At 38.5% G+C, this 26,965-nt stretch overlaps 1 protein-coding gene across 2 annotated transcripts in view; it reads left to right on the top strand.

The window, feature by feature from the left end:
- The window catches only part of LOC140595956 (uncharacterized), a 180,106-nt gene that overhangs the window by 91,702 nt on the left and 61,439 nt on the right, over nt 1-26,965 (top strand). For both annotated transcript variants that reach the window (XM_072742400.1, XM_072742394.1), the window contains 6 exons: nt 10,601-10,832; nt 14,144-14,175; nt 14,267-14,339; nt 19,152-19,240; nt 20,333-21,424; nt 23,987-24,189. In XM_072742400.1, coding sequence (XP_072598501.1) covers nt 10,601-10,832; nt 14,144-14,175; nt 14,267-14,339; nt 19,152-19,240; nt 20,333-21,424; nt 23,987-24,189 — 1,721 coding nt within the window. The remainder of the gene's footprint in view (nt 1-10,600; nt 10,833-14,143; nt 14,176-14,266; nt 14,340-19,151; nt 19,241-20,332; nt 21,425-23,986; nt 24,190-26,965) is intronic.

Below are 26,965 nucleotides of genomic sequence, written 5' to 3'. Positions count from 1 at the left end.
CCCTTTACCTCTTTGGTTATGTATATTCCTTGTTATCTTATGCTTTTGGGTGCAATTGTAATTGGGACTGACTCCTTCATTTCTCTTTCTTCAGTCTCATTGTTAGTGTATAGAAATGCCACTGTTTTTCTGGGCATTGATATTGTATCCTGCCACACTGCCAAATGGCTGTGAGTTCTAGCAATCTTGGGGTGGAGTCTCTTGGGTTTTCTAGCTACATTTTCATGTCATCTGCAAAGAGGGAGAGTTGGACTTCCAACTCTCAGTCAGTCTTTTATTTCTTTTTGTTGCCTGATTGCCGAGGCTAGGACTTCTGGTACCATGTTGAATAGCAATGGTGAGAGTGGACATCCCTGTCTTGTTCCTGATCTTCGGGGACAGGCTCCCAGTGTTTCCACATTGAGAACGATATTTGCTGTGGGCTCTTTGTAGATGGCTTTTAAGATGCTGAGGAATGTTCCCTCTATCCTTACACTCTGAAGACTTTTGATCAGGAATGGATGCTGTATTTTGTCAAATGCTTTCTCTGCATCTATTGGGAGGATCATGTGGTACTTGGTTTCTTCTCTTGCTGATATGATGAATCACATTGATTGCTTTAAGAGTGTTGACGCAGCCTTGCATCCCGGGATTAAATCCCACTGGGTCATGGTGAATCATCTTCTTAATGTATTGTTGGATCCTGTTGGCTAGTATCTTGTTGAGAATTTTTGCGTCCGTGTTCATCAGGGCTATTGGTCTTTAATTCTCCTTTTTGGTGGGATCTGTGTCTGGTTTTGCAATTAAGGTGATGCTGGCATCATACAACGAGTTTGGAAGTGCTCCATCCCTTTCTATCTTTCATAACAGCTTTAGTGGAATAGGTATGGTTTGTTCTTTAAACGTTTGATAGAATTCCCCTGGGAAGCCATCTAGCCCCGGACTTTTGTTTCTTGGTAGGTTTTTGATGACTCCTTCAGTTTCCTCCCTCGTTATTGGCCTGTTCATGTTTTCTATGCCTTCCTGTTGCAGTTTTGTAGTTTGTGGTTTTCCAGAAATGCACCCATTTCTTCTCGATTGCCTAATTTATTGGCGTAAAGCTGCTCATACTACGTTTTCAAAATCGTTTGTATTTCCTTGGTGTTGGAGGTGTTCCCTCCTCTCTCTCGTTCATGATTTTATTAATTTGAGTCTTCTCTCTCTTCTTTAAATAAGTTTGGCTAATGGTTTCTCTGTCTTATTAATTCTTTCAGAGAACCAACTCCTGGTTTTGTTGATGTGTTCCACAGTTCTTCTGGTCTCTGCCTCATTGAGTTCTGCTCGAATCTTTATTGTCTTCTTCTGCTGGGTGAAGGTTTCAGTTGCTGTTCGTTCTCCAGCTCCTTTAGGTGCAAGGTTAGCTTTTGTATTTGAGTTCTTTCCGGTTTTGGGGCGGATGCTGCTGGTCTTGCGATGTATTTCCCCCTCAGGACTGCTTTTGCTGTATCCCAAAGATTTTGAACGGTTGTATCTTCATTCTCATTAGTGTCCAGGAATCTTTTTAATTCTTCTCTATTTTCCTGGTTGACCCTTTCATCGTTTAGCAGGATGGTCATTTCCTCTCACGTGTTTGAAATCCTTCCATATTTCTTCTTGTGGTTTAGTTCTAATTTCAAAGCATTATGGTCTGAAAATATGCAGGGGACAATCCCAGTCTTTTGGTATCGGTTAAGACCTGATTTGTGACCCAGTATGTGGCCTATTCTGGAGAAAGTTCCATGTGCACTTTAGAAGAATGTGTATTCAGTTGCGTCTGGATGTCAAGTTCTGTAAATATCTGTGAAATCCATCTGGTCCAGTGTACCATTTAAAGCACTTGTTTCTTTGGAGATGTTGTTCTTAGAAGATCTGTCGATTGCAGAAAGGACTATAGTCAAGTCTCCACACATAAGTGTACTAATATCTAAGTATGTCTGAACTTTCATTATTACTTGAGTGATATACTTGGCAGCTCCCGCATTCAGGGCATAAATATCATGATTGTTAGGTCCTCTTTTTGGAGAGATCCTTTTAGTTTGATATAGTGTCCCTCTTCATCTCTCACTACAGTCTTTGGGATAAACTTTACTTTAGCTGTTATAAGGATGGCTACCCCTGCTTTCTTTTGAGGACCTTTTGAATGTTAAATGGTTCTTCAACCTTTTATTTTCAGGCTGTAGGTGTCCTTAGGTCTAAAATGAGTCTCTTGTAGACAGCAAATCGATCGGTCTTGCTCTTTTATCCGGTCTGAAACCCTGCATCTTTTGATGGGGTTATTGAGCCCATTCACGTTCAGAGTTACTATTGAAAGATGCAAGTTTAGTGTCATCATGATACCTGTTCAGTCTCTGCTTTTATGGATTGTTTCCTTGGACTTACTCTTTCTTTTACAGAATCCTCCTTAATATTTCTTGCAGAGCTGCTTTCCTGGTCACATATTCTTTCAGTTCCTGCCTATCTTGGAAGCTCTTTATCTCTCCTTCTATTGTGAATGGGAGCCTTGATGGGGATAGAGTATTGTCGGCTGCATGTTCTTCTCATTCAGGACCATGACTGTATCCTGCCAGCCCTTTCTGGCCTGCCAGGTCTCTGTGGAGAGGTCTCCTGTTATTACTAAGACTTCTCCCCATACAGGTTAGGGATCTCTTGTGTCTTGCTGCTTTAAGGATCTTCTCTTTATCTTTGGAATTTGCAAGCTTCACTATTAAATGTCAAGGTGTTGTGCAGGTTTTATTGATTTTAGGTGGTGATCTCTCTATCTCCTGGATCTGAATGCCTGTTTCCCTCCCCAAGTTAGGGAACTTCTCAGCTAGGTTTTGTTCAAACACACTTTCTAGACCTCTGTCCCTTTTGGCACCCTCTGGAACCCCAATTACATGTCGATTTTTCCTTCTGTGGCTGTCATTTATTTTCCTTAACCTGTCCTCATGATCTTTTGTTTTTCTCTTTTTTCCTCCATTTCCTTCCTTGGCATCAACTTGTCTTTTCTTTTTTAATTTTTATTTATTTATGATAGTTACACACACAGAGAGAGAGAGAGAGGGTGGCAGAGACACAGGCAGAGGGAGAAGCAGGCTCCACACACCAGGAGCCCGACGTGGGATTGGATCCCGGGTCTCCAGGATCTCGCCCTGGGCCAAAGGCAGGCGCCAAACCTCTGCGTCACCCAGGGATCCCATCAACTTGTCTTCTCTGTCACTCACACATTCTTCTATATCGTTATCCGTCGTCAGGACCTCCAGTTTGGACTGCATCTCATTTAATTCATTTTTAATTTCGGCCTGATGAGATCGAAATTCTGCAGTCATGAAGTCTCTTGAATCCTTTATGCTTTTTATCTTGAGCCACCAGTAGCTTTATAATTGTGCTTCTTTATTGGCTTTCTGACATTGAATTGTAATTCGAATTTTGTAACACTGTGGGGGAGAGGAATGTTTCTGATTCTTTCTTTTTAGGTGAGTTTTTCCTTCTAGTCATTTTGCTCAGTGCAGAGTGGGCATAAGCAAGTTGTACTGGATAGAAGGGCAGAGGTTTCTCACTGTGTCACTTCAGTTCTCTCTTTAAATCTCCGACCGAATTGGTAGGTTTTCAGGATTATTTGAAAGTTATCTCTTCTGGGGTGATAACACCGGTTTCCTTACATTTTGATTCCTTGAGGACCTGGGTCAGGTACTCAGCCACTTCCAGTGCCTTTCCCTTCACCGTGTTCATCACGTTCTGCTTCCTGGGGCGGGGAGGCGGCGGGGACGCCCACCCTGTGAAGGGGAGTCCCAAGCGATCCCCGCCCCCGCCGCCGCGGCGGCATATGGGCCCGGGCTGTGGGCGCCGGAGGGGCGGGACTGACCGCAGCGCCGGGATGGGACGAGGGGGAGGGGCGGCGGCGCCGACCCCGAGGGCAGGGCGCGAGCTCCCGCCAGGCCACCCAGGCAGGCGGTGGCGGACCCGGCCCCGGTGTCGCAGGCCGCGAGGGAGGGCGCGGGGAGAGGCGGACGCACGCACACCCCTCGCCTTCTCGGGAGCTGTGGGCTCCCCTCGGCTTCACTCGCTGTTTTGTATTTTTTATATTAAATTTTTTTTTAAGTAATCTCTATACCCAATGCTGGGCTTAAACTCAGATGCTGAGATCACGAGTCACACACTCCTGTGAGTGAGCCAGCCCGGTGCTGCCAAAAATTGTTAAATTTAACCTGTGAATTCTTTCCTATCTGAAACTCAGATATACAGGTGATTTGATTGTTTAAGGCCTTTTCTTCTCTCCCGTGAATATGGAATATTGTGTCCTGCTTGATAATCATTCATGACTTTGGAGACTTTAAAACTTTAATTTGGATGATCATGATTATTAATATTTTAATATTAGATTCTTTCCCCAGCCTTTAAGTACCATCCTATATGTGTAGATAGGGAATTAAAGCTATTAATTCCACTGCTATTCACAGTGGAATAAGAAACCATGTGAATTTTAAAGTGGGTTTTATGTTTTTCTCATAAAGTGCCTTAAAATACTGTAATCCCTAAAATATTTCTCTTCTACAACTTAGTCTTAGCTTTTAAGTTTCATTTTTAATAAGGAATAGTGTGGCAGCCTGGGTGGCTCAATGGTTTAGCGCCACCTTCAGTCCAGGACCTGATCCTGGAGACCTGGGATTCAGTATTTACCTTAAAAGTGCTATTCGTTGCAGAAATGAATACATGCCCACGTATATATGCATTTTTCTAAAGATTTATTTATCTCAGAAGTGGGGGGAGGGGCAGAGAGAAGGAGAGAAGCAGAATCCCTGCTGAGCGTGGAGTCTGATGTAAATCTCAATGTCACAATCCTGTCATCATGACCTGAGCCGAAATCAAGAGTTGGATGCTTAGCCAACTGAGCCATCCAGGTACTCATTACTTGTGTATATTAATAAAAGTATTTTTTCTAAAAAAAAATAAAAATAAAAAAAGTATTTTTTTCTGTTTTAGAAGTAATGTTGAAGTATATAAGTGAAGTACTGAATCCCATGGTTCCCCCCCCCCTTCTTTTATTTATATTTTGAAAGTTTCAGAGTTTTGTGTAGGTTGACATTAATTATATCAGGTTAGTATGTTTTATAGATGACTTTTTAACATCATGTGGTTTTCCTGAGTATTGTCATTTTTTTCTACTCCTAATGTATTTATCTAAAACTTTCTTAATAAGTCCCCCGGGTGCTTCAGATTTGATGAAGTCCCAGATGGAAGACATTATTTCTGACTCTTTCCTCTTCCTGACTTTTAAATCTGCTTTGTCATTTGTTTTCCCCACCCTAATATAAAGCACCATTGGAACACTGCAGCAGAAAAACAATCCTGGACTCTAAACTTCCCTAAAATTAGGTGACATCACATCCAGGTGACTGGGGTGGCTCCCTTGGTTAAGCATCTGACTCTTAATGTTGGCTCAGGTCATGATCTCATGGTCCAGGTATTGAGCCCTGTGTCAGGCTCTGTGCAGAGTGGAGAGGCTGCTTGAGGATTCTCTTCCTCTTCCTCTGTCCCTCCCTCTGCATGGGCATACACACTCTCATTCTCTCCAAAAGTGAATAAATAAATCTTAAAATAAAAACCACATCCAGTCACTCCACCACATACAGTATCTTTACCTGCTTACGATTTTTCACATCTTATTACCATAATTCACTTTCTCATCTATAATTTTGAAATACTCTTCTCTTTTGGTTCCTTTATGTTCATCTTTACATTGGTACTAGAGTGACGTTTCTAAAATATCTATGTGATGATGTAACTCCTCTGCTTATTTAGTGGATTCCCCAATACCTGACGGAGAAAGTTCATATCTTAGCATGACTCCTGTCTTTTGCAGTTCAGTCCTGATTTTCCAATTATATTTCTTTATCCCATTCCCAATAATTGTGTCCTAGTTTTGCCACATTCTGAGCTATTGTCACTTACTATGTTATTTCCTACTTCATCCTTTTGATTATTCTACCTTTGCTAGAATGCCCTTCACACACTTCTTGTATACTTTGTCTTTCAAGATACAAGCCTTATCTTTGCAGCATTTCCTGAGCTTCCCATATACAACTTTTGTCTCCTTGTGCCTTCACTGAACTTTATTCACTTCACTTCTAGAACTAGAGAATGTTCCTCTCCTGTTCTTATTTATTTTTGTCCATCTGTCCCCCTAGTAGCATATAAGGCAGACTCCCTCTTTTATTTGGCTCAGTGGCTCAGTGGTTGAGCATCTGCTTTCTGCTCCGGGCACAGTCCCAGGGTCCAGGGATTGAGTCCCACATTGGGGTCCCTGTGGGGAGCCTGCTTCTCCCTCTGCCTGTGTCTCTGCCTCTCTGTGTGTGTGTGTGTGTGTGTTTCTCATGAATAAATAAAATCTTTTTTAAAATTGTGTTAAGGAATCTTTTTTTTTTTCTATATTTCATCCATTTACTCATGAGAGACACACAGAGAGGCAGAGACACAGGCAGAGGGAGAGGCAGGATCAGCACGGGGAGCCCCACGCGGAACCCGATCCCAGGACTCTGGGATCACGTCCGGAGCTGAAGACAGATGCTCAATCACTGAGCCACCCAGATATCCCAAGTTTGGGTTTTAAAGTTATCTAAAAAGCTAAAGAAAAACTCTAGGTCAACCTATGGTGAAATGTATGATTCTGTGGTGTGTATGGATTTGCAAAACTTCTAATGTGATCTTCTAATGTATCTATAATCCAGAGTTTGGATTATAGTTTTTTAGAATATAAATCATATATATTATGTTTATACATTAAATTTATTAGCATATATGTGTATCTTATAGATTATAATTTCCATATTCTATTTTATATATAAAACACATTTATATAGTGTTTGTGTATTATGCATAATGTATAGTATCATAATTTATATATTAACTATATATAAAGATTTATTAAAAGTTTTTATGTATTTATTTATTTATTGAGAGAGTTAAGTGGGAGGGAGCGGAGACAGAATCTGAAGCAGACTCCAGTCTGAGTGCAGAGCCCATCACAGGGCTTGATTCCATGACCATGAGATCATGACATGAGGTGATACCAAGTATTGGATGCTCAACCAACGGAGACATCCAGGCACCCTAGAAGTATTATATTTGGATTGTCAGGTAGATCTACAAGGAGCAGTGGGAGTATAATAACAATGTGGTTTAGTGGTATGTTGTTCATTTATTATTGTAAAGAATTTATTTATTTATTATTTATTTATTTATTTTTTCATTCATTTATTTATTTATTTGAGAGAGAGTGCACGTGCATGAGCGGGGGAAGGGGCAAAGGGAGAGGAAGAAGCAGGCTCCCCACTGAGCAGGGAGGCTGATGACTTGGGGCTTGATCCCAGAACTGACTCAGCCATCAAGGCCCCCATGATTTAGTGGTACTTTAAAAGGTAAAAACATTTTGGATAGTTAAAATAGCATGCATTGAGTATCTTTGTGGCTGCCCTACTTATAGTAACATAGTATAAAATAATGATGACCTATTCTACGGTGACACCTATGGAAGAAGGTAAAAAGGTCCTATGTCTTAGTAGAGGCAGCTGTTCTACAATGGTGTGGGCACTGTATTTGAAGTCAAAAGATGTGCTATCATCCTGGTTCTGTCACTTACTTGCTGTGGGATCTCAGAAAAACTTGGTTAACCTGTTTGAATGTCAGTGACCTCATTCATAAAAATGATACTAATACCTACATCTAGGGTGTGTGTCATGACCAAATGTGGTAACAAAGGTGATCACCCACTTTGTGAGCTGTAAAGAATGCTCTAGAAATTTTTGTCTTGAGACAAAAAATGATCACAGCAGTATTTGAGTGACTTACTAAATATAGAGGGCATGGTTTTTAAATATTTTTCTTTTTAAAATTTATTTATTTATTTATTTATTTTATTTATTTATGATAGTCACAGAGAGAGAGAGAGAGAGAGAGAGAGAGAGGCAGAGACACAGGCATAGGGAGAAGCAGGCTCCATGCACCGGGAGCCCTATGTGGGATTCGATCCCGGGTCTCCGGGATCGCGCCCTGGGCCAAAGACAGGCGCCAAACCGTTGCGCCACCCAGGGATCCCGAGGGCATGGTTTTTAAATGTGAAGATTTCTGAAGGACAGTAAAACGGCAAGTGTTAAGAAAAGAATGGGAAAGTTAGAGTGGACAGGTGGATTTCTAATTTGGGGGATGTTAAGTTTCAGTAGCCTGTGATTAGAGACATTGTGTAGGTGTACAGTTGGCCCTTGAGCAAGATGGGCTTGAACTGTGTGTCCACTTACAGATGCTTCTCGATAAGTATTTTCTTAACATATTTTATCTTCCTTATGATTTTCTTAATAACCTTTTCTTTATATTTTAAGGATACAGTGTATAGTACATATAATATACAAAGCTTGTTCATTGCCTTTACGTTATTGGTAAGGTCAACATCAGGTGATAATTTACTAGACTTTCCATGCTGAGTTTACAGTCAGTGGCCAAATGAGGGTTAAGAAGTAGCTTAGATCTCGAGAGCATATATATGAGTCTTTTATTGAAATGTTTTGATTTTTCATATATACGTTTCCTATTTTTAAGTCTAATTGCTCTTAAAGTAGGAAATAAGAGATGAGTAGCTAAGTTTTGGGGGAATCAAAAGTCATTTGTAGATATTTGACTGTGTAGCCATCAACACCCTCAGCCCTTGCATTCTTCAAGGGCTGACAGTATAGTGATTTGGTACTTAGACCTTCTCAGTGAGATGAGGATGATGATTATGTTTTAGAGAGAGAGAGAGAGAGAGAGAGAGAGTGCGCACACACATGTGAGCGGGTGGGGAGGAGCAGGGGCTGAGGGAGAGGGAGAGAGAGAATCCTAACTTTGCTTCATGCTCAACACAGAGCCAAACCCTGGCCTGGCCACATGCCTGCAAGTTGGCTCCCCCATGAGGGGTATGGGCTGAGTGGCAGCCGCGTGGGGCAGGGTGGCAACAAAGCGGCCTCTCAGACCAGTTACCTCACCCCCGACCTTTACACAGCCTCTGCTGAGCCATGGGCCTGGCCTGGCTGAGCACCCGCCTGGTTCTCTGGCGGGAGGGAGCAGTTCCCCAGGCTGAGCGGCCGTGACTTACCATCTTCTCAAGGCTGTCGCTTGCTCAGAGTGTCTATTTGCTATGCTGAATGCAGCCCAAATTACTTTTTACGATTTGTGATGCCTTACCGATTGGATCTTAATCCTGTATTTAAAGTTTTCTAACATTGCCTTAAAAAGAAAAAAACGACCCTGAGACCCATGGCCTGAGTTGAAATCAAGATTTAGATGCTCAACTGACTGAGCCACCCAGGCACTCCCTCAGTGAGAGGAATTTCAGTGTTTCGACCTTAAATACATTTATGTTACTGAATACTAACTATGACCAGGCTGTACAGGTTGTAGTGGTAGGAGCAGAAAAATAAGGAAACTCTGATCCATTATAAGTCACTGTAAGCATTTCATGTAAAAAAAAAAAAAAAAAAGGAAATGTTAGTTTAGGGAATATTGGAGGCGTTTGTAGTTAGGATGGGGATGAGAATGGGAGTGGAATTTTGGTAGTGAGGAAAGATCTCTCTGAGTGTGGCCAGAGCTGCCAAGTGAAGGGTGGGAAGGACCAGTCGCAAGAATGTCTTGGATGGAGAAGGACATTCTGGACAGAGAGACCATGGAGCACATCTGTTCCTTTTACTCTAATGTCTTAGAAATGACCAGGAAGCAGGAAGACCCACTCTATTGTTATAATCATTGTTATTTTTGTGTGTAGAAAAGAAACTGTGTGTACTAAAACAAATGCCTGGTACCTTTTAGGTGATTAATCAGTAAATGTTCTTTTTGTGTGTGTGAGTAAAATGAAAGAAGTTTATTCAGTAAAGATACAGAGAAAGCTCTTAGGAGTGAGAGGGGTCCCAGCAGGGTTGCCCTCAATGAATGTTCTTATTCTTCCCTTCTGAAAGCTTACTATACTTTTTGAAGCATTTCATACCTATATCTAAAATCTTTTGCTATTATTTAAACATAATTTCAAGAAAAGTTTTTCTTCCTACTTTGCCATTTCATTCAACCATTTTTTCCTACCAATGAAAATTCCAAGCCTTTGTTTATCTAAATGAAGCAGCAGCTACCACAGTGTTCTGTTTATACTCAACATGATGTACTCCGAGGTTTCTTATCATGCCAAGTATCTTATTTTAAGGCTACAAATCTTTCTGCCATTAGGAACAGTTTAAATTTATAGCAAATGTACTTATTAAAGAATTTGTTTCAATAGTTTTACTGTCCTTGTATCCTGGTGGAGAATACAAAGTAGAGTTAGGTGTTTTGTTATTTCCTTGTTGAAATGTATGTATAAGTCAGTCTTCTTGTCTGTGAAAATATTTACTCTGGCCTTCCATGTTCAGTTAGAGTTAATGGCCAAATGAAGATGAAAAGGTGCACTTAATTGAGAGAGCATAGATGAGGTTTTTAAATGTGTTGATTTTCAATACATGCTTTTCTTATTTGTATGTCTGATTGCGATTAAAGTAGAACATTTGAATATTTTCTTAGAAAAGGATTTGGAAATCTTTATGCAACTCATTATTGATGTTAATTTTAACAGAGTATTTCTGCAAGACTTCCAAAGAAATCTGTTGATTGTTTACCTGGAGCTGCAGATGAACAAGGGAAAAGTATTTCTGCAAGACTTCCAAAGAAATCTGTTGATTGTTTACCTGGAGCTGCAGATCAACAAGGGAAAAGTATTTCTGCAAGACTTCCAAAGAAATCTGTTGATTGTTTACCTGGAGCTGCAGATCAACAAGGGAAAAGTATATTCAATGAACAAGTAGAAGGTAAGAATTGTATTTTATAAAAAGTCATTTGACAGAATGTTGATTTAAAACAGAAATTCTCATGTATCCTAATTTCCAAAGAAAATCACTGATTACATGCATAGAAAGAAGAAAGGTGAGAAAAGGAGGTGAGTTCTATATTTTATCAGGTGTCAGCTGCAGATTAAATTGAGAGTATGGCTAGAGGAGCTAAATTACTGGTTCCATTTCCAGGTATTCCAAGACCTAAGGAATGCCTGGAAATAGCTGGAAAAGAGCAAAGAGGGAATGATGAGAATGGCTGAGAGTGCAGGGAGTAAATGGAGGAAAATAAGCAACGCTTTATAGTGGAAGGTGGTCAAATGAAAGAATTTTTTTAGGAGGAAGAGCAGGGGATCCCTGGGTAGTTCAGTTTTGGTGCCTGCCTTCAGCCCAGGGCATGATCCTGGAGTTCCGGGATCAAGTTCCACATCAGGTTCCCTGCATGGAGCCTGCTTCTCCTTCTGCCTGTGTCTCTGCCTCTCTCTGTCTCTCTCTCTCTGTGTGTGTGTCTTTCTGTGTCTCTCATGAATAAATAAATAAAATCTTTAAAAAAATAAAAGGAGGAGCAAATTATTTGAAATGTGGGGATATCAGGTGAGCTTCCAGTACCCAAACTTGTCAGAGTAGTATACCAAAATTTTCCCACTCTTACCAGTTTTTCTCGCTGTTGGGGAGACATTATGGATTGACCTAGCTGATTATGCAGAGCTATGTCCTAGTCAGCTATAAATGTATGTATGTTAGGGGTGCCTGGGTGGCTCAGTCAATTGAAGGTCTGCTTTTGGCTTGGGCCATGATCCCCGGGACCTGGGATGGAGCCGTGCTGAGCTGGGAGCCTGCTTTTCCCTCTCCCTTTGTCTGCTGCTCTGCCTGCTTGTGCACGCTCTCTCTGTGTCAAATAAATGAAAACGTCTTTTAAATAAATAGATATGTGTACCTCTATGTCATATGAAATGGTGGTACTTCATAAGTTAGTATCATTTCATGCAAAAAAAAAAAAAAGAATTGGAAGGAAAAAAGGAAAAAGAGAGCAGGGTCAATTAGGTGGAGATCAGGGAAGCTTTAGTCCTGGTAAAAAGTCCGTTAGAACATTTATGACTTTTAATACGTCTTCACTTTCAGAATTGATAGTGATGAACTTGAGGCTTGATCCTAGAAGGTTAAGGTAAAGGAATACAGCGGCAGCGTTCAGTATGACCCAGGATTTCTCAAATTGTAGGGAATCGCCTGAGACCTTGTTAAAAATGCACACTGAACATCAGGTCTGGAATCTGCATTTTGACCTCTCAGGTCATGGCCGTGTCTGTGGTCCTTGGGTCATGTGCTCAGTAGCATGGGTATAGACTTTCCTGTAGAGAAATCTGGAATATCTGTTGGACAGTTCAAGACATAACAAGGTCAAGAAAAAGAATTATTTTGTTTTTATTTCTGAACATGTTTATAACCAGAGGGGAGCAAGGAGATACAGAAATAGAAGGTATAGATGTAAGATACTATTGCTAAACAAAGAGGAAAGAAGTGGTGGAGAAAATCCATAAAAACGGTTGTAAAAGCAAAAAAAAAAAAAAAATCAAGACCATAGATCACAAATTACTTTTTAAAAAGATTTATTTATGTTAGAGAGTGAGCGAGCAGGGAGGGGGCAAAGGGAGAGAGAGAGAGAGAGTCCTTAAGCAGACTCCCTGCTGAGTGAGGAACCCACCATGGGACTTAATCCCAGGACCCCAAGATCATGAACTGAGCTGAAATCAAGAGCTAGACTCCCAACTGACTGGGGCCACCCAGGTGCCCCCAGAAATTACTTTTGAAGACAGGGGATAGTGAAGGGAAAGAGGGAAAAATGAAAGAAGCCTTAGCTAGGAAATTTTGGAGTTGGTGAGGAAACTCTAGAGAATTCACTTTTTTTTTTTTATGAGAGACATAGAGAGAGAGAGGCAGAGACACAGGCAGAGGCAGAAGCAGGCTCCATACAGGGATCCCGACGTGGGACCGGATCCTGGGTCTCCAGCATCACACCCTGGGCCGATGGTGGCACCAACCCTTGGTCCACCGGGGCTGCCCGAGAACTCACTTTATAGAAACCTTGAGTTTATTTCTACTGAAACAGATTAGATCACAGCTGCTCCACCAAGAATACTGAGAGCAAATGGAGTGCTAGACTTGGGATAAAACATAGCCACCATTCATCTTCCTCAAATCTATTGGACCTCAAGGATATATGTTGCTTTGATATTCATTATTCAAATGAGACTAATTTGAATATGGAAGTATGGGTGTTCTTTTTTTCAGATAGCTCATTTTGGGGGATGATAGCTGTTTCAAAGAAACCTTTTCAAGACTGACATAGTCTACCAAATCAAACTAATTTTGGAAAGTAAAGAAATCATAGGGTCCATTCCTTAAATGCTAAAATTGTTACTATCAATAACTATGACACTGATTTTGAAATACAAAAGATTTTTAGTATCTAAAAATTCGGTGGCAATTAAATTGATTTTTTTCATTTTGGTAGTAGTCATGGTTCCATATTGAAAGCTTCTTATACATTATTTCTTAGACGTGTTTTATATACCTTCTTGCGTGCGTGGGTCAAGAAAGTTTAACATGGCTAAACTAGAGGATACAAGAAATGTAGGCATGCCAGTTGCCCACATGGGTATAGACAAAAATGAATACTTTTATTGACTATTACCCTACAAGTATAACCAGGCTGATCAATTCATAACACTGTTTTTGGTGACAAATAAATTACACATTCAATAAATTATGCATTCATCATAAGTGCGTACTGCCTAAATTGCGGGACAAATTGAAGAACATGGCAAATACTTGTAGTAGAATGGTATCGATGATTCTGCTGTACTGCAGTCAGGATGTGCTGTTGCATTCTGCCATCAGCTTTCACGTTTATCCTCTCAGAGTCATCATTTGTTCCTCTGATTAAAGATTGCTTTTCTCCCCCGTCAATCAGCATGTTCACGTTAGTATATGTGCAACATTTAGTGATTTCTGTTTTAGTCATTTCATTTGAAACATCATCTTACTTTTGGAATCCTAACTGCATGTTATGTTGAACATATATTTCTATTTTTTATAGTATTTATAACGGGTTCCTATTTCTGTCTTGTTGCTGTCTTAATCCACCTTCCTGTCTCTAGAATCAAGACCAAAGCCTAATGTAATCACTTTGAAAGCCAAGCATGAGGATTCAGCTTAATCCTAACTGCACGAATGTATAGTTGGCTTTCATATTTACGTATAATTAACTACATGTCCCTTTTGTGTTTTAGATTCTCCTAGAAAAGATCTTCGTCACTGGGAGGTAAAGCTTTTGTATTTTCATTTTGAATTTTTAACTACAGACTGTATGAAATGTACATTGTTCTAATCATATTGTTTCAATACCCATCCAGTCTCCCACTAAAGTGAAAGATTCTGTTCCTACTGAAGCAGTCACAACGAGTGATAAACAAACACCCAGATCAGGTAAATTTTACAGTTCAAATTTGGAAAGCTTGGAAATTGGAAAATTTGGAAAGTGGAAAGATGTGCACTAAACTATTGAAATGCCCATCGTCTTATACCAAATTCTTCTTTGTGTGTGTGTGTTATGTGAGACAAATTTAATCGAAGGATGTGACATAAATAAGGTAGATGTCATTGCTGATATCCACGTTTGAACAAAAGATATTTACAAGCATAAGAAAAAGAGATTTTAAAAAATGTAAGCTTTAGTTCAAGTTTCAACTTTTAAGTTTTGAAATCCTAATGTCCCCGGTTTGGAATTCCTTTACTTCTAAGGGGTTCCCAGAAGTTAATTATTAGACTCTAAGATTTTTCCGGTGTTCACCATACTTATTTGAATTCTGACTTTTACCCAGAGTAAAGCTTCACTTGCTAACATGTCAGTTGTGTTAAATGAAGTTAAAACTTCATTTCATGTTTGTGTTGTTATAGTGATCATTTTAAGCCAAACACTTGTTCCGATTGTGTGTGTGTATGGTGACTTTGATTATTAGAAATGTGGGACGGAATTAGTTGTATCTTAATATTTGGTAGACACAATCTTTTAAAAAAGTAATTCTGAACCTTTTCAGCCTAGGGTCCTTTTCCACTGTTCAAAAATTATTGACAATTCCAAAGAACGTCTGCTTAAGTGGGTTATATCTGTTGATATTTACAATCTTAGAAATTAAAACATTTAAAACACAAGGATACACAATCTCATGTTGTTAGCCATTAGAGCTGTGATCCACTGATCATGCGAGTTGCGATGCTATCACACATTTTATCTTTAGAAAACTTTATTGTACACTTAATAAGAAAATGAGAGTGAAAATGGCAACTAGCATTTAGTACAATTGTGAAGATCGTTTTCACCTCTTGGATTTTGTGAATCGATGGATCTTTGGACTCTGGGGATTCTCAGATGACATGGGAGAACTAATTTAAACCATGTACAGGGTTCATGGATGCAAAATGATAAAGGGGCCCTTGTGATGAAATGGGCATTAAAGTTTCATTTCTGCATTTCTTCCTTTTTTGTTTCCCTTGTCTTAAAGAGGTTTAAATCAGACCAATCTTGTTTATAAAGGGACAATAGTTTTGTTATATATTCATTTTCTGTTTCATGGCGCTGTAGTTTTTGGATCTCAGTGTGGACTGAGACTTATTTTGTTTTTACATGGAAAGGATTATATTACCCAAGTCTCTGATTTCTCATATAAATATGATATTTGTCCAAAAATTAAATTCTGAGGATGTTGGTGCATTGAGGAGAGACCATCTCATTATTATTAAAGTAGTACCATTCATCACAAGTTTTTTAAAACTCATGTCTTTAGAACACAAAATGCATATTTAAACATAAAATAAATGATTAGACATCAGTTTTGTTACTAAAAACATTCAGACCTTGAAGACTCTTTATTATTAATGGACAGAGCTTTTATGGAATATAGAATATGTAATAGAGCTTGGTGAGTGAATTAAACTGTGTAATACTAGAGAATAAAAAAGAGAAAATGAGAGAGTTAAATTCATCTGTGTGAATGCCAAGTACAGGACACGTAAAATATAATTAGCTACGAATGAGTAGTAAGTAGTGCATCTGGGAGAGGAGCAGGACTTGTGGCTGTTTCTCCAACAAAAGAATTTGTACAATTTTGTTAAGTTTGTATTGTTATTTACATTCTAATAAAGGAAACTTTGTTTTCAGATTTTTCTGATTGTGATTCTAGTTTGTCCCTCAGTAATGAGACTTGTCAAAGAACTGGGGATTTGAAAGTTGATAATAAATGCCCATTTGTATCACAACCAATGATCAAAAATGAGTCAGCATCCACAGAATTTGGACAGACGACCTTAATAGATAAAATATTAATATTGGAGCTGTGTTTCAGTTAGAGAATTCTGTGCTCCATGGCCTGTGTGAATCACTGCTACTAGAAAACAGAGAGAGCAAAAAAGGTAAAGAATCAGAGAGAGTTCAGCGTCCTCATGATTTCACCATAGTTCTGATTTTTCAAAAATAATTTTGTGGTAAGATTTACTTTGTGTTTACTCCTTTCATGCAACCTGCCACCAAACAGAGCATCTTTCAGCAAGACATTTTTGCATTCTTCCTCTAACCAAAGCCACATATAAATAAGAAAGAGAATTAGGAGAAAATAATTTCTTTTAGGCTCGTGTTCAGCTTTCACTTGAGTGTGGGTAGCGGGATTAGATTTAGAATTTGGGGACCAGTTGGGAAAACTAGGTAGAGATGTAAAGATTGTTTACTCACAACATAGTTTCTTAGCTTTATTTTTATAGCTCTAAATTCATAAGTATTGGTCACACTATATTCACTGTAACAAACAAAAGCACCTTCCCAAACAGAATATTAAAATATTTCCTATATTCTCTTTGACTTTATTTTGGAGTTGACTTTCCCAGCAGTAATTGGAATCATTGAGAATTTGCTACATAGTGTCCTCTTCTCAGCTATGTAGGCATAGTCCATCTCCTTGTTTGATTATTTTTATTTTACTTTTTTAGAGAGTGTCAGAAAGTAAGGAGGGAGGGGTGGGCAGAAGGAGAAAGAGAATCCCAAGCAGGACCCACACTCAGCACGGAGCCCACTGCAGGACTCAGTCTCTCACAACCCTGAGATCATGACCCAAGCTGAAATCCAGAGTTGGATACTTACCTGGCTGAACAACCCAGGTGCTGTTTCATTATTTTAAATGAGTAAAGAGTTCCTAAGGAATATTGGTTTTAAGTATCAAATATCATTTAAAAAGAATATATGGAAAGTCAGTTCTAATTCTACTAAGATGTTCAGTTGATTAACCACATCTAACATGTGTTCTACTTAATGTATCAGTTAATCCAGTGTCCTTTATCAGTCATATGATCACGTCTGTACTAACATATCATATAATATTTTTTCACTCCTGTAGTTTTGTTGTTTTCTTTCTTCTAGAATTAACTCATTTTCTAAAGATTTTCAGTTATCTCCAGGAGTAGTGAGTATAGGCTGTAAATCCAAATTTATTGATCTATGCAAGTGACTTGTTTGCTGTTACTTCTTTGTGAGCTTGGTAGATCCAAGAAACAGGACTTTAAAAAGAAAACACCTGTAGGCTCCTGTACCACAGGAAAATGTAAAACAAAACCAGTTACAAAGTACATGCAAGCAACATAAAACAGTTCATGTAAAATTATATCTCTTTTCCCTTGATGCCAGCATTGTTGTTGATTCACTTAATACAGATTTATTCTGTCCTGAGCCCTGATGATTTTATATTCTGAGTATTTCTGGAACCATTCAGTCAGTTGAGGTGTGTATCATCTTTGTTTTGCATTACTACCTTCTAATTCATCTCCTGTCTTTGATCACAGTGCCCCTCACACTCATCCCTCCCCACAGTATGTAGAGTGATCTGTCTCAAATGCATATACGACCGTGAACCACTGTTGAAAACATATTTATGTCCAGGCATCTTAAAATTACATACAAAGCTTTCATAATCTTGACTTCTGCCTAAGTCTTCATCTTTAGCCCTTTATACCGTCCGCCCTTATCTCTGGTATCCTGAACTGCTAGTGATGTCTTCCTCTGTGATCTCTCTATTTTAGACAAATATTTACCCTGTTGTGTGCTTCTCTCCCTTGTCTTACTACAGCCTTGCATGCTCTCCCCATTTTCTGCCCTTTAATCCCTTTGAATCTGTCTGACGTCACTGTTGCAGTCTCAGTTTAGGCATTATGTCTAGGAAAGCTATTCCTGACACCTTACATCTATATGCTTCTTTAAACCCGGTCCCCTATCTATCACTTAGTGGGAACTCAGTGAGTAGTACTAAGTGACATAAAGACTGTTTACTTTTATAAGTACTAAGTAACATAAAGACTGAAAGATGATTTAAGAGATTGTCCCCTACAGGGATGCCTGAGCGGTTCATTCGGTTGAGTGTCCAGCTCTTGATTTCAGTTCCGATCTTATCTCAGACTTGTGAGATGGAGCCCCGGGTGGAGCTCAGCACTGGGGGTGGAGCCCGCTCAAGATTCTCTCTCTCTCTCTCTCTCTCTCTCTCTCTCTTGTCGAGATTGTCCCCTACAGTGTAGAAGCAAAAGAACTAGATACATAAAGAAGTAGTTTACAGTTCAGGTGGTGAAGGTGCACTAGAAAAAGCTGTAAGGTATTAAGGTAACCCCAAAGAAAGAGATACATTTTTATCTGAGAAAGGATAGCCATAATCAAGGATGACTTTACACAGCAGTCTGAGTCCTAAAAGATGCAAGGAAATTTGTGAAGTAGTAGAGGAAAATAATTTCAGAAACCTTTACTTATTGGGCACATACACCCACAGGATGTATGTCCAGTGTATCCCAGAGGATATACACTGATACAGACATGAAAAGTACTAATAATTTTGGAAATGATGAATAACGTTGTGTTGAAGCTTAAGGTGTTGTTTAAGAGGTACTGTTACAAAGTAGAGAATAATCTCTTGTGATTTTATATGTTTCTACTGAATTTTAAACTTTTGTTTTGTTTCTGATTGTTTTGTTCATGGATGTTAGTGGATGAATTTGTGAATGAATCTTGGAGATGTTTGTGTGCCTTTAACCTGGTGACGTTTAGTATTTCTTAAATGGTTTGTTGAAATTTTAGATAATTAGAAGTATTTCTTAAATATTCAGCTAAAGATGAATTTAAACTCTTCAGTGATAAATGATGTTTTCTATTTTTATAGAGGTAATAGCTTTTATCTAACCTTTCTAAGTAGTCCATTTTAACTAAATATATAGATTTTTCGTCAGAACCAGACTTAGAAGTGGCATCAGAGCAAAAGCAAGAGCAAGAAAGACCTGATAAAAGTGAAAATAACCACCCCCAGGTATGTAAAACTTTAAATTTATGATTTCATATTGTTTTCCCTGCTTTTCTAATACTACATGGTTCAAGTGAAACTCTTTGAGTGGATATATTGAAATCAATAGAGTATAATTTAATATTTAGTTTTTATAAAATTTTACGAGTTACAAAACTTAAAATGTTGTAATTTTTAGTAACCTAAGTTTAGCTAAACTTCATCCTTGGAATTTAGGCAAAAAAAATTCTTTTGAGACCAAAATAATTCTAAATATTCTTTGCTTCTTCCATTTTTGTAACTTCTTTACATGATAAAGAAGGTAGCATCAAATATTGAGTCATGTTTAAGCAGTTGAAATTATGAGCAGTATAACAATGATGACTACTGACTTAGACTCATGTACAAGGAGGGATTATTCTCAGTGGTTCAAAGTGTCCAGTTCTCTATTTCCAGTTACAAATGCCAAGATTAAAGATGTATTGTGCTTTGTGATCTCTGTGTAGTTGACTTGAGAGAATGGGGTCATGAAATCAGCACGATCGCCTATTGTAGAATCACACCTTCCAGGATGGGACCTTTGTAGTTGGATTATAAACAATAACTCTTTCAGTTATTTCAGCACAGGAAATCCATATTATTAATATTTTTCTTATGCGCTCTCAGTGGACATTACAATATATTAGAGCTGGATACAAGCAGATAATCTATAGCGATGTCTAACACTATCATAGTATATAATTTAAATTAAAATATAGGAATTTATTTTTCTTTGATTGATGTTAATTGATATTTGCCCCCCAAAAGTGTAGTTTGCCTATTATCTAGGTTTCAAACTTGTAAAAACTCCTGAAATGCATTGTTGGGGCTCACTGTTTAAGATACAAGGGAATAAAGTGTTTTTAGGTTTGTAACATTAAAAATCATCTGATTCATTTTTTCGTAGATGTAACTGTATTGAGTTGTTTAGTTAAGAAAAACCTGACAAAATATAAGTGAATGGATTTATGCTTTTCTTCTGTCCTCACTTCTTAGTTAATAATCCAGTGACTTAGGAACAGCTAATAACTAAATTTTAATTATTTTCTATTTTTCTTTGCCCGTATTTGATTACCTAAGGATAAAGTTATTTTACAAACATGTATCCTGGCTGAAAAGACATCTGAAAGCCAAATGAAGCAAGTTAACATTCCACTTGTGCAACTGCAAAATATGGCTCGAGAACCAGAAATGAATATGGAATGTGATAGACAGAGTGATAGATCTGTACATTCAGAACATCGTCGTGTGCACGAGGAGTATGAGGAGATACAGATGAAACAAGGCAAATTAGATTGGAAAAATGTGAAACGCATGAGCAGAGAGTTAAAGCAGAAGATTGGTAAAACTTGTAAAAAGTACGGAATTATTACTCATCCTAAGTTAGAACGACTACGTGGTAATTCTAAAGAAGCAGACTTCAAGGAAATGCCTCCTAATGTGACAAAAGTTACACTTGATCGTGAGGAAAAAGATGAATTTGGAGTGTCTGTCTCTGTAGTACCTCAGGCCTTTCCTGAACAAAAAGAGCCTAGTCTCGACAATGCTATTCTCTCTCATTCATACTCTGGGTCCCTGGACTATGCTTGCCAGTCATCTTCTAAGCTTTCTTCCCATGAAAATGATAACAAACCAGGTGAGCATGTTTTTAACAAAAATGAGAGTCTTGATAGCGATCCAGAAAATAAAGTAAGGAACCCACTAGTTACATCTGAAGTGAAAGAAGACCAAGAGTTTGACATGCAGATGGCCAAAAGTTTGAACCAAAATACCACCAATAGCAAATTAGACACTGGATATATCCCTCCGTATAGTGACCCAGAAAGCCTTTTGGATTTGCGGCCTGCCCACTCCAATGTGGCGAAACATATGATTCAGAAGAAAAGGCATGATACTTCTGCTATTACAAACACTTACAAGAAAACAAAACCAATACCAGACTCTTTCCAGAAGCCATTATATGCAGATAATGACAGTACTGATAACTATAAAAGTACGGAACCTGCATTAGAAAATGTGAGTTCTTCACCACGTCCTTTCAGAACATCAAAAGTATATCAAAAAGAAGAATTACAGCAAGATATGCAAAATCTGCAAAGGTTTAAGAATGAGAAAGGCATGTTACAAGAAAAACTGGCTTTGGAAAAAGAGAAAGTTGAACTTCAAGAAGAGGTAGGGAGATTCACTTTGCTGCTGCTCTTTTGATTTTTTTTGTCTTTGTCAATTATCTGAGCCATTTTGATTTTCCACTTAAGAAAAAAGCTCATGTATAAAATGGGGTCATCTCAATATACAATTGTGTTCGGAAATAGATTATTTCTGCTATCTAAATGATAGGAATGCAGGAAAACCTAAGATTTGTGTTCCTTAAGTTTCTTTCAGTTTCGCAAGTGGCGTGTGAACTGGAAAGCTCTTTTCGCTATGCACCCTGTGACCTCATGAACCAGAATAACCGTAGAGAAAATTGCTTTAAAATGCGATTATCTTGGGGTGCCTGGGGGGCACGGTCAGTTGAGAGTCCTAGTCTTGTTTTTGGCTTGGGTTGTAACGTCAGGGTTGTGAAGAGGAGCCCCACGTCAGGCTCTGTGCTCAGCATGGAGTCTGCTTGAGTTTCTCTCTCTCGCTGTGCCTCTCTCATGCTATCAGTCTTGTTCTCTAAAATACATAGATGTTTAAAAAATGTATCATAATATCTAAGATTTTTATCTATTGGCTTAAATATAAGTTGCACTTCCATAAACAATAAAATGGAAAAGAAGTTGGGATGCCTGGGTGGGTGGCTCACCTGTTGAGTGTCTGCCTTTGGCTCAGGGTATGATCCCGTGATCTGGGATTGAGTCCCACATCAGGTTCCCTGCATGGAGCCTGCTTCCCCCTCTGCCTGTGTCTCTGATTCTCTGTGTGTGTGTCCCTGATGAATAAATAAATAACGTCTTTAAAATAAATGAATACATAAAATGGAAAAGAAGCAATAACTAAGGGAAGGGATATAAACAAATATTTCATCTAAACCAATCTATTTATTGCTTCTGTTTATTGCTTCAGTATGTGTAGTCTTCTCTGCTTTCCTCAAACTCTTGGAACTTCAAATTCCAACACGACCACTTTTTGAGATATTTTTAAGAACAAATATTTGCATTATCACCAGTTTTTTTCTCCCATGTTTTAAAAACAGACTCCTTTTTTCTTTTAGGATTTATTTATTTATTTATTTATTTATTTATTTATTTACTTATTTATTTGAGTGTGTGAGCAGGGTGAAGGGTAGAGGGAGAGAGAAAGGGAGAGAAGCAAACTCCCCAGTGAGCGTGGAGCCTGAAGCGGGGCTCAATCCCATGATCATGACCTGAACTTCAATCAAGAGCTGGAGGCCCAACTAACTGTGCCATTCAGGCATCTCCTCCACGTTAGAAAAAAAAATTTTTTTTTTTTTAGTTTTTATTTCACACTGAGAGAGAGAACACAAACAGGGAGGCAGCTGTAGGAGGGAAAGGGAGAAGCACGCTCCCGGCAGAGCAGGAAGCCTGATGCACGGGTCTTGATCCCAGATCCCGGGGATCATGACCTGAGCCAAAGGCAGATGTTTAACTGACCGAGCCACCCAGGTGCCCACATGTGTGTGTGCGTGTGTGTGTGTGTGTGTGTGTGTGTATACACATATATGTGTTTGTTTAATCACCATTCTCAGATGTTTTTGTTGAGTCAAATCTTTACATCTTGTTTAATAAAGTATGATATATTTTGGCACGTACGACTTTTATCATGTAGGTAGCATAGATTTTCAGCAAACCTTCAGTATTTGACTCTAAGGGAGAAAACTGATGTTTGAGGTGAAAAATAAACAAAATCTAGAGATGTCCTCCTTTAAAATAAAAATTAGCTAAGCGCCTCATCCCCAATTAAGGTATTAAATTACTGTGCCAAAGTCACACTTTTAGCATAGCTGATTAATAAACTTGTTGGGTCATTTATTTGATTTAGCATTAAGGAATTGTATCATCTCTTTGATGCTAGGTAATGCCACTTTAGGAACTTTGGACAAATCATGTAACCTTTTTTGGTTTTATTCCCATTATCAATAGAAAATGGGATTAAAGTTGATAATTACTTTTATACCCTCTAGCTATAAAATGTTGTGGTTATGGAATGTGAAATTTGGGGAGCATTACTCATTTCCCAAAATTCTACACTAATCTCAGTTTTGCTCTGCTCCTTTTATGTTGTGGTGAACTTTGGTTCACATATTTTAATGAACACTGTGACTTTTTTGATAGCCCTGGGATCCAAATGAAAAAAGAATTATAAAAGGCAGTTGGGGAAAGAATAGTTCAGTGCAGAAATGGAAAGCTTCCTCTTTGTTCCTGGAGCATCACAATGTCACATCCTTTAAATCTGTCAGTGTAAGCAAAATCCAGATGGTAAAGACGAGAGGACAGATTTTTGTGTCTTTTTATTCCTTTGTATCTGCTGGTCAGATGGGGTGAAGTTGGGAATGTTAGGTGGATATGAACACAAAATTAAGAAAGTCCTTTTTGGAATTCTGGAAAATTATGTTGTTCTATTCCAACAGAAATGAAGCAGAATTTCCAAAAATTGCAATTACATGTAATGATAAAGTTAAGCGCAAGATAGTTTTATTGATTAAAATTATAAACTAAGAGTCAAATGATACAATTAATGAAAAAAGTTCTTTTTAGTGAATAAAGTTGTAACAGTATCAAATTTCCATTCAAGACTGGAAAAGAAAGGAAGCAGCACGAGAGTAGTAAAATGGAAGGAGCAGAAAACATATATGCTGCTGCTGCTGCTGCTGCTGCTGCTGCTGCTGCTGCTGCTGTTCCTGTTCCTGTTCCTGCTGCTGGACTAATTCAACAAAGAAAGAGTGGAAAAACTGATTACCACCTGTTTCCTACTACGCAGAATGAAGATTCTGATAGGTAAGCCTATAGCAATATTTAAACAATAGATAATTATTATTTTTCTATAAAACAAATTGTTTGGAGCTAATGTTCATGATTAACACATTTTATATTTTTAGTAGAGATATTCCACCCAGGGTGCTAAACAGAAAAAGGCAAAGACTGGTAAGGTATCAATTTTTTTTTTGCAGGCATAGTGATAAATATTTAATTAAAAAAAATAACCTAGGTTAGCAAATGTGAGGCAAAAGTCATTCTCATACACTTGTTAGGTGAAAATTGTCAAATCCGTTGCACCTGAGTGGCTCAGTGGTTGAACGTCTGCCTTTGGCTCAGGTTGTGATCTCAGGATCGTGGGATCAAGTCCTGCATCAGGCTTCCCATGAGGAGCCTGCTTCTCCGTCTGCCCATGTCTCTGCCTCACTCTGTGTCTCTCCTAAATGAATAAATAAAAATCTTTAAAAGAGAGAGAGAGAAAGAAAATTGACAAATCCTTTCTGAAGAGTGATGTAGCAGTGCATTTGAAATTTCACATATGCTGTCCCTATATTCCAACGGCTTCATTGCCAGGAGTAGATCCTATAGGAAAACATGACTTGTGTGAACACTTAGACACACATATTATAAGAACATTTATTATATATTATTATATATATACAATATGACAAATATATTAAGAATACTTACATAAGCATGTTACATATATATGTTCAGATTATCTATCAAAAACTTGGAGGGAGTCTAACTCTCCATCCCTAAGGAAGTAAGTTTTCACACCTATAAAATGATGCAGCGTGTAACTATCTGAGAAAATGAATTTAGGTCTGCAGGGTTTTGATTGTTTAACAAAGTATATATATATATATATATATATATATATATATATATATATATATATTTAAATTTTATTTTTATTTATTCATGAGAGACACACAGAGAGATAGAGAGAGAGAGAGGCAGAGACACAGGCAGAGGGAGAGGGAGAAGCAGGCTCCATGCAGGGAGCCTGATGTGGGACTCGATCCCGGGACTCCAGGATCACACCCTGGGCTGGAGGCAGGTGCTAAACCGCTGAGCCACCCAGGGATCCCCCAAAGTATATTTAAAGTGTTTGGTTTGATGTCTTACAGAAACTTTAGAATACTTTTAATATCTGCTGAGTTGCAAAAGGAAGTTACCTGCTACACTGGCACTCTACCTTACAGTGCTCAAATGTTGGACTCTCAAATTGATCTGAATATTATTACGAAGAGATTTCACATGGCAACTTGTCCCATATTCTGTATAAACATTTGATCCCTATGCTATAAACCAAGAGGTTGTTAATGCAGTGAATCTTCTTTTTCATGCACTTTGCATACAGGCTAATATTTTTCCTTCAAAAATGTTTTTAATATTATTTGAGAGAGAGAGAGAGTGTGTGTGTGAATGCAGGGAGCGGCAGAGGCAGAGGGAGAAGTGGGGAGCCTGAAGTGGGGCTGATCCCAGGACTCCAGGGTTATGACCTGAGCCGAAAGCAGACGCTTTACCGACTGAGCCAACCAAGTGCCCCTTATTCTTCCTTTTTAAAGAGCATATATTTCAACATGCACCACATCAAATTTTTCAATAGTGACTTCATATTATATAATCTTCAAAAATTCACTTTCCATTAATTCTAAACACAGTGGATCTATTCAAACATAAGTCAGATTATGTCCTCCTCTGCTCAAAACCTAATGGCCTCCCATTCACTCAAGTTCTTTCTAATACCTACAAGGCCTTATGTGACTTGTTCATCTCGGGTCCCTCCCTATCCTTTCCTCCTTCTGTCTCTCTGATTTGAACTATTTTCTATCCCTTTCCTTCTGTTCAGCCACACTTGAATTTCTCACTATTCTTACCCCCCACCCTCATTATAAACACTTCAGGCATACCTCTGTACTTGCTATAAACTCTCTGTGCAGTGCTTTTCTCTCAGGTATCCTCATGGCTTACTCCTCGCTCCCTCTTTTTCTTCCTGGTTTTTGCTTCAAGGTCATTTTCTCAGCAAGGCCCTTCTTGGTTTATCCTGACTAGTATTTCGACCACTCCTTTTGCTACAACATGTCGAAATTTGATTTCTCTGCTTTAGTTTTTCTCCTCTCATACTGTGTAGTTTGCCTAGGTAGTTTATTGTTACTATGTTTGCTTTCCTCGTGAGTAGGGTTTTTTTCTGTTCATGGCCGTGTCCTCAGTGCTTAGAGAACATTCTAGCATATATAGTGCTATGCAATAAATGTTTGTTGAGTGAATGGAGTTTAACTAAACCGTGTGTATTGTTTTTAACATAATACCAATTCTCAAACAGAAAAAATGGTTGGCATGGGTCCATTCTGACGATTTAACCTGTCCGTTATCTGCATTTTGTGGATTATTTGGGCCTAATATTGTGGTTACTTGCTACTTATTCTTTTACTGGTATTTATGTTAGTTTTAATTATAGTAGAATGGAACAAAGGAAGAGCAAACTTCATTTATGTTTCATTAAGGAAAATGAAATGTGGTGGTAAATTATTATAGGACTTTAAACATTTTTGCCAGGGGATATGAGCCCTCAATATCTGAAATATAAAGGTGAAGTTGAAATTTACTGCTGACTAATAAGAGGGAGCTATGCTGGCCACTTACAGTCTTTTCTGACAGAGTAGTCTTCACTTTCTATATACAGTTTCAGGAAAAGTGGAGTTTAAGACTTGGGAGACTTTCAGAGAATTAAGTGATTTGTCATCATCTGAAGCACCATGGTAATTTGGGTAAGACTGTTGTTGATTGG

Source organism: Vulpes vulpes, chromosome 2, assembly GCF_048418805.1.
Source record: "Vulpes vulpes isolate BD-2025 chromosome 2, VulVul3, whole genome shotgun sequence".
Lineage (NCBI taxonomy): Eukaryota > Metazoa > Chordata > Mammalia > Carnivora > Canidae > Vulpes > Vulpes vulpes.
Note: the sequence above shows the minus strand (reverse complement) of the source record. Positions and strands in the feature narration are given on the sequence as shown.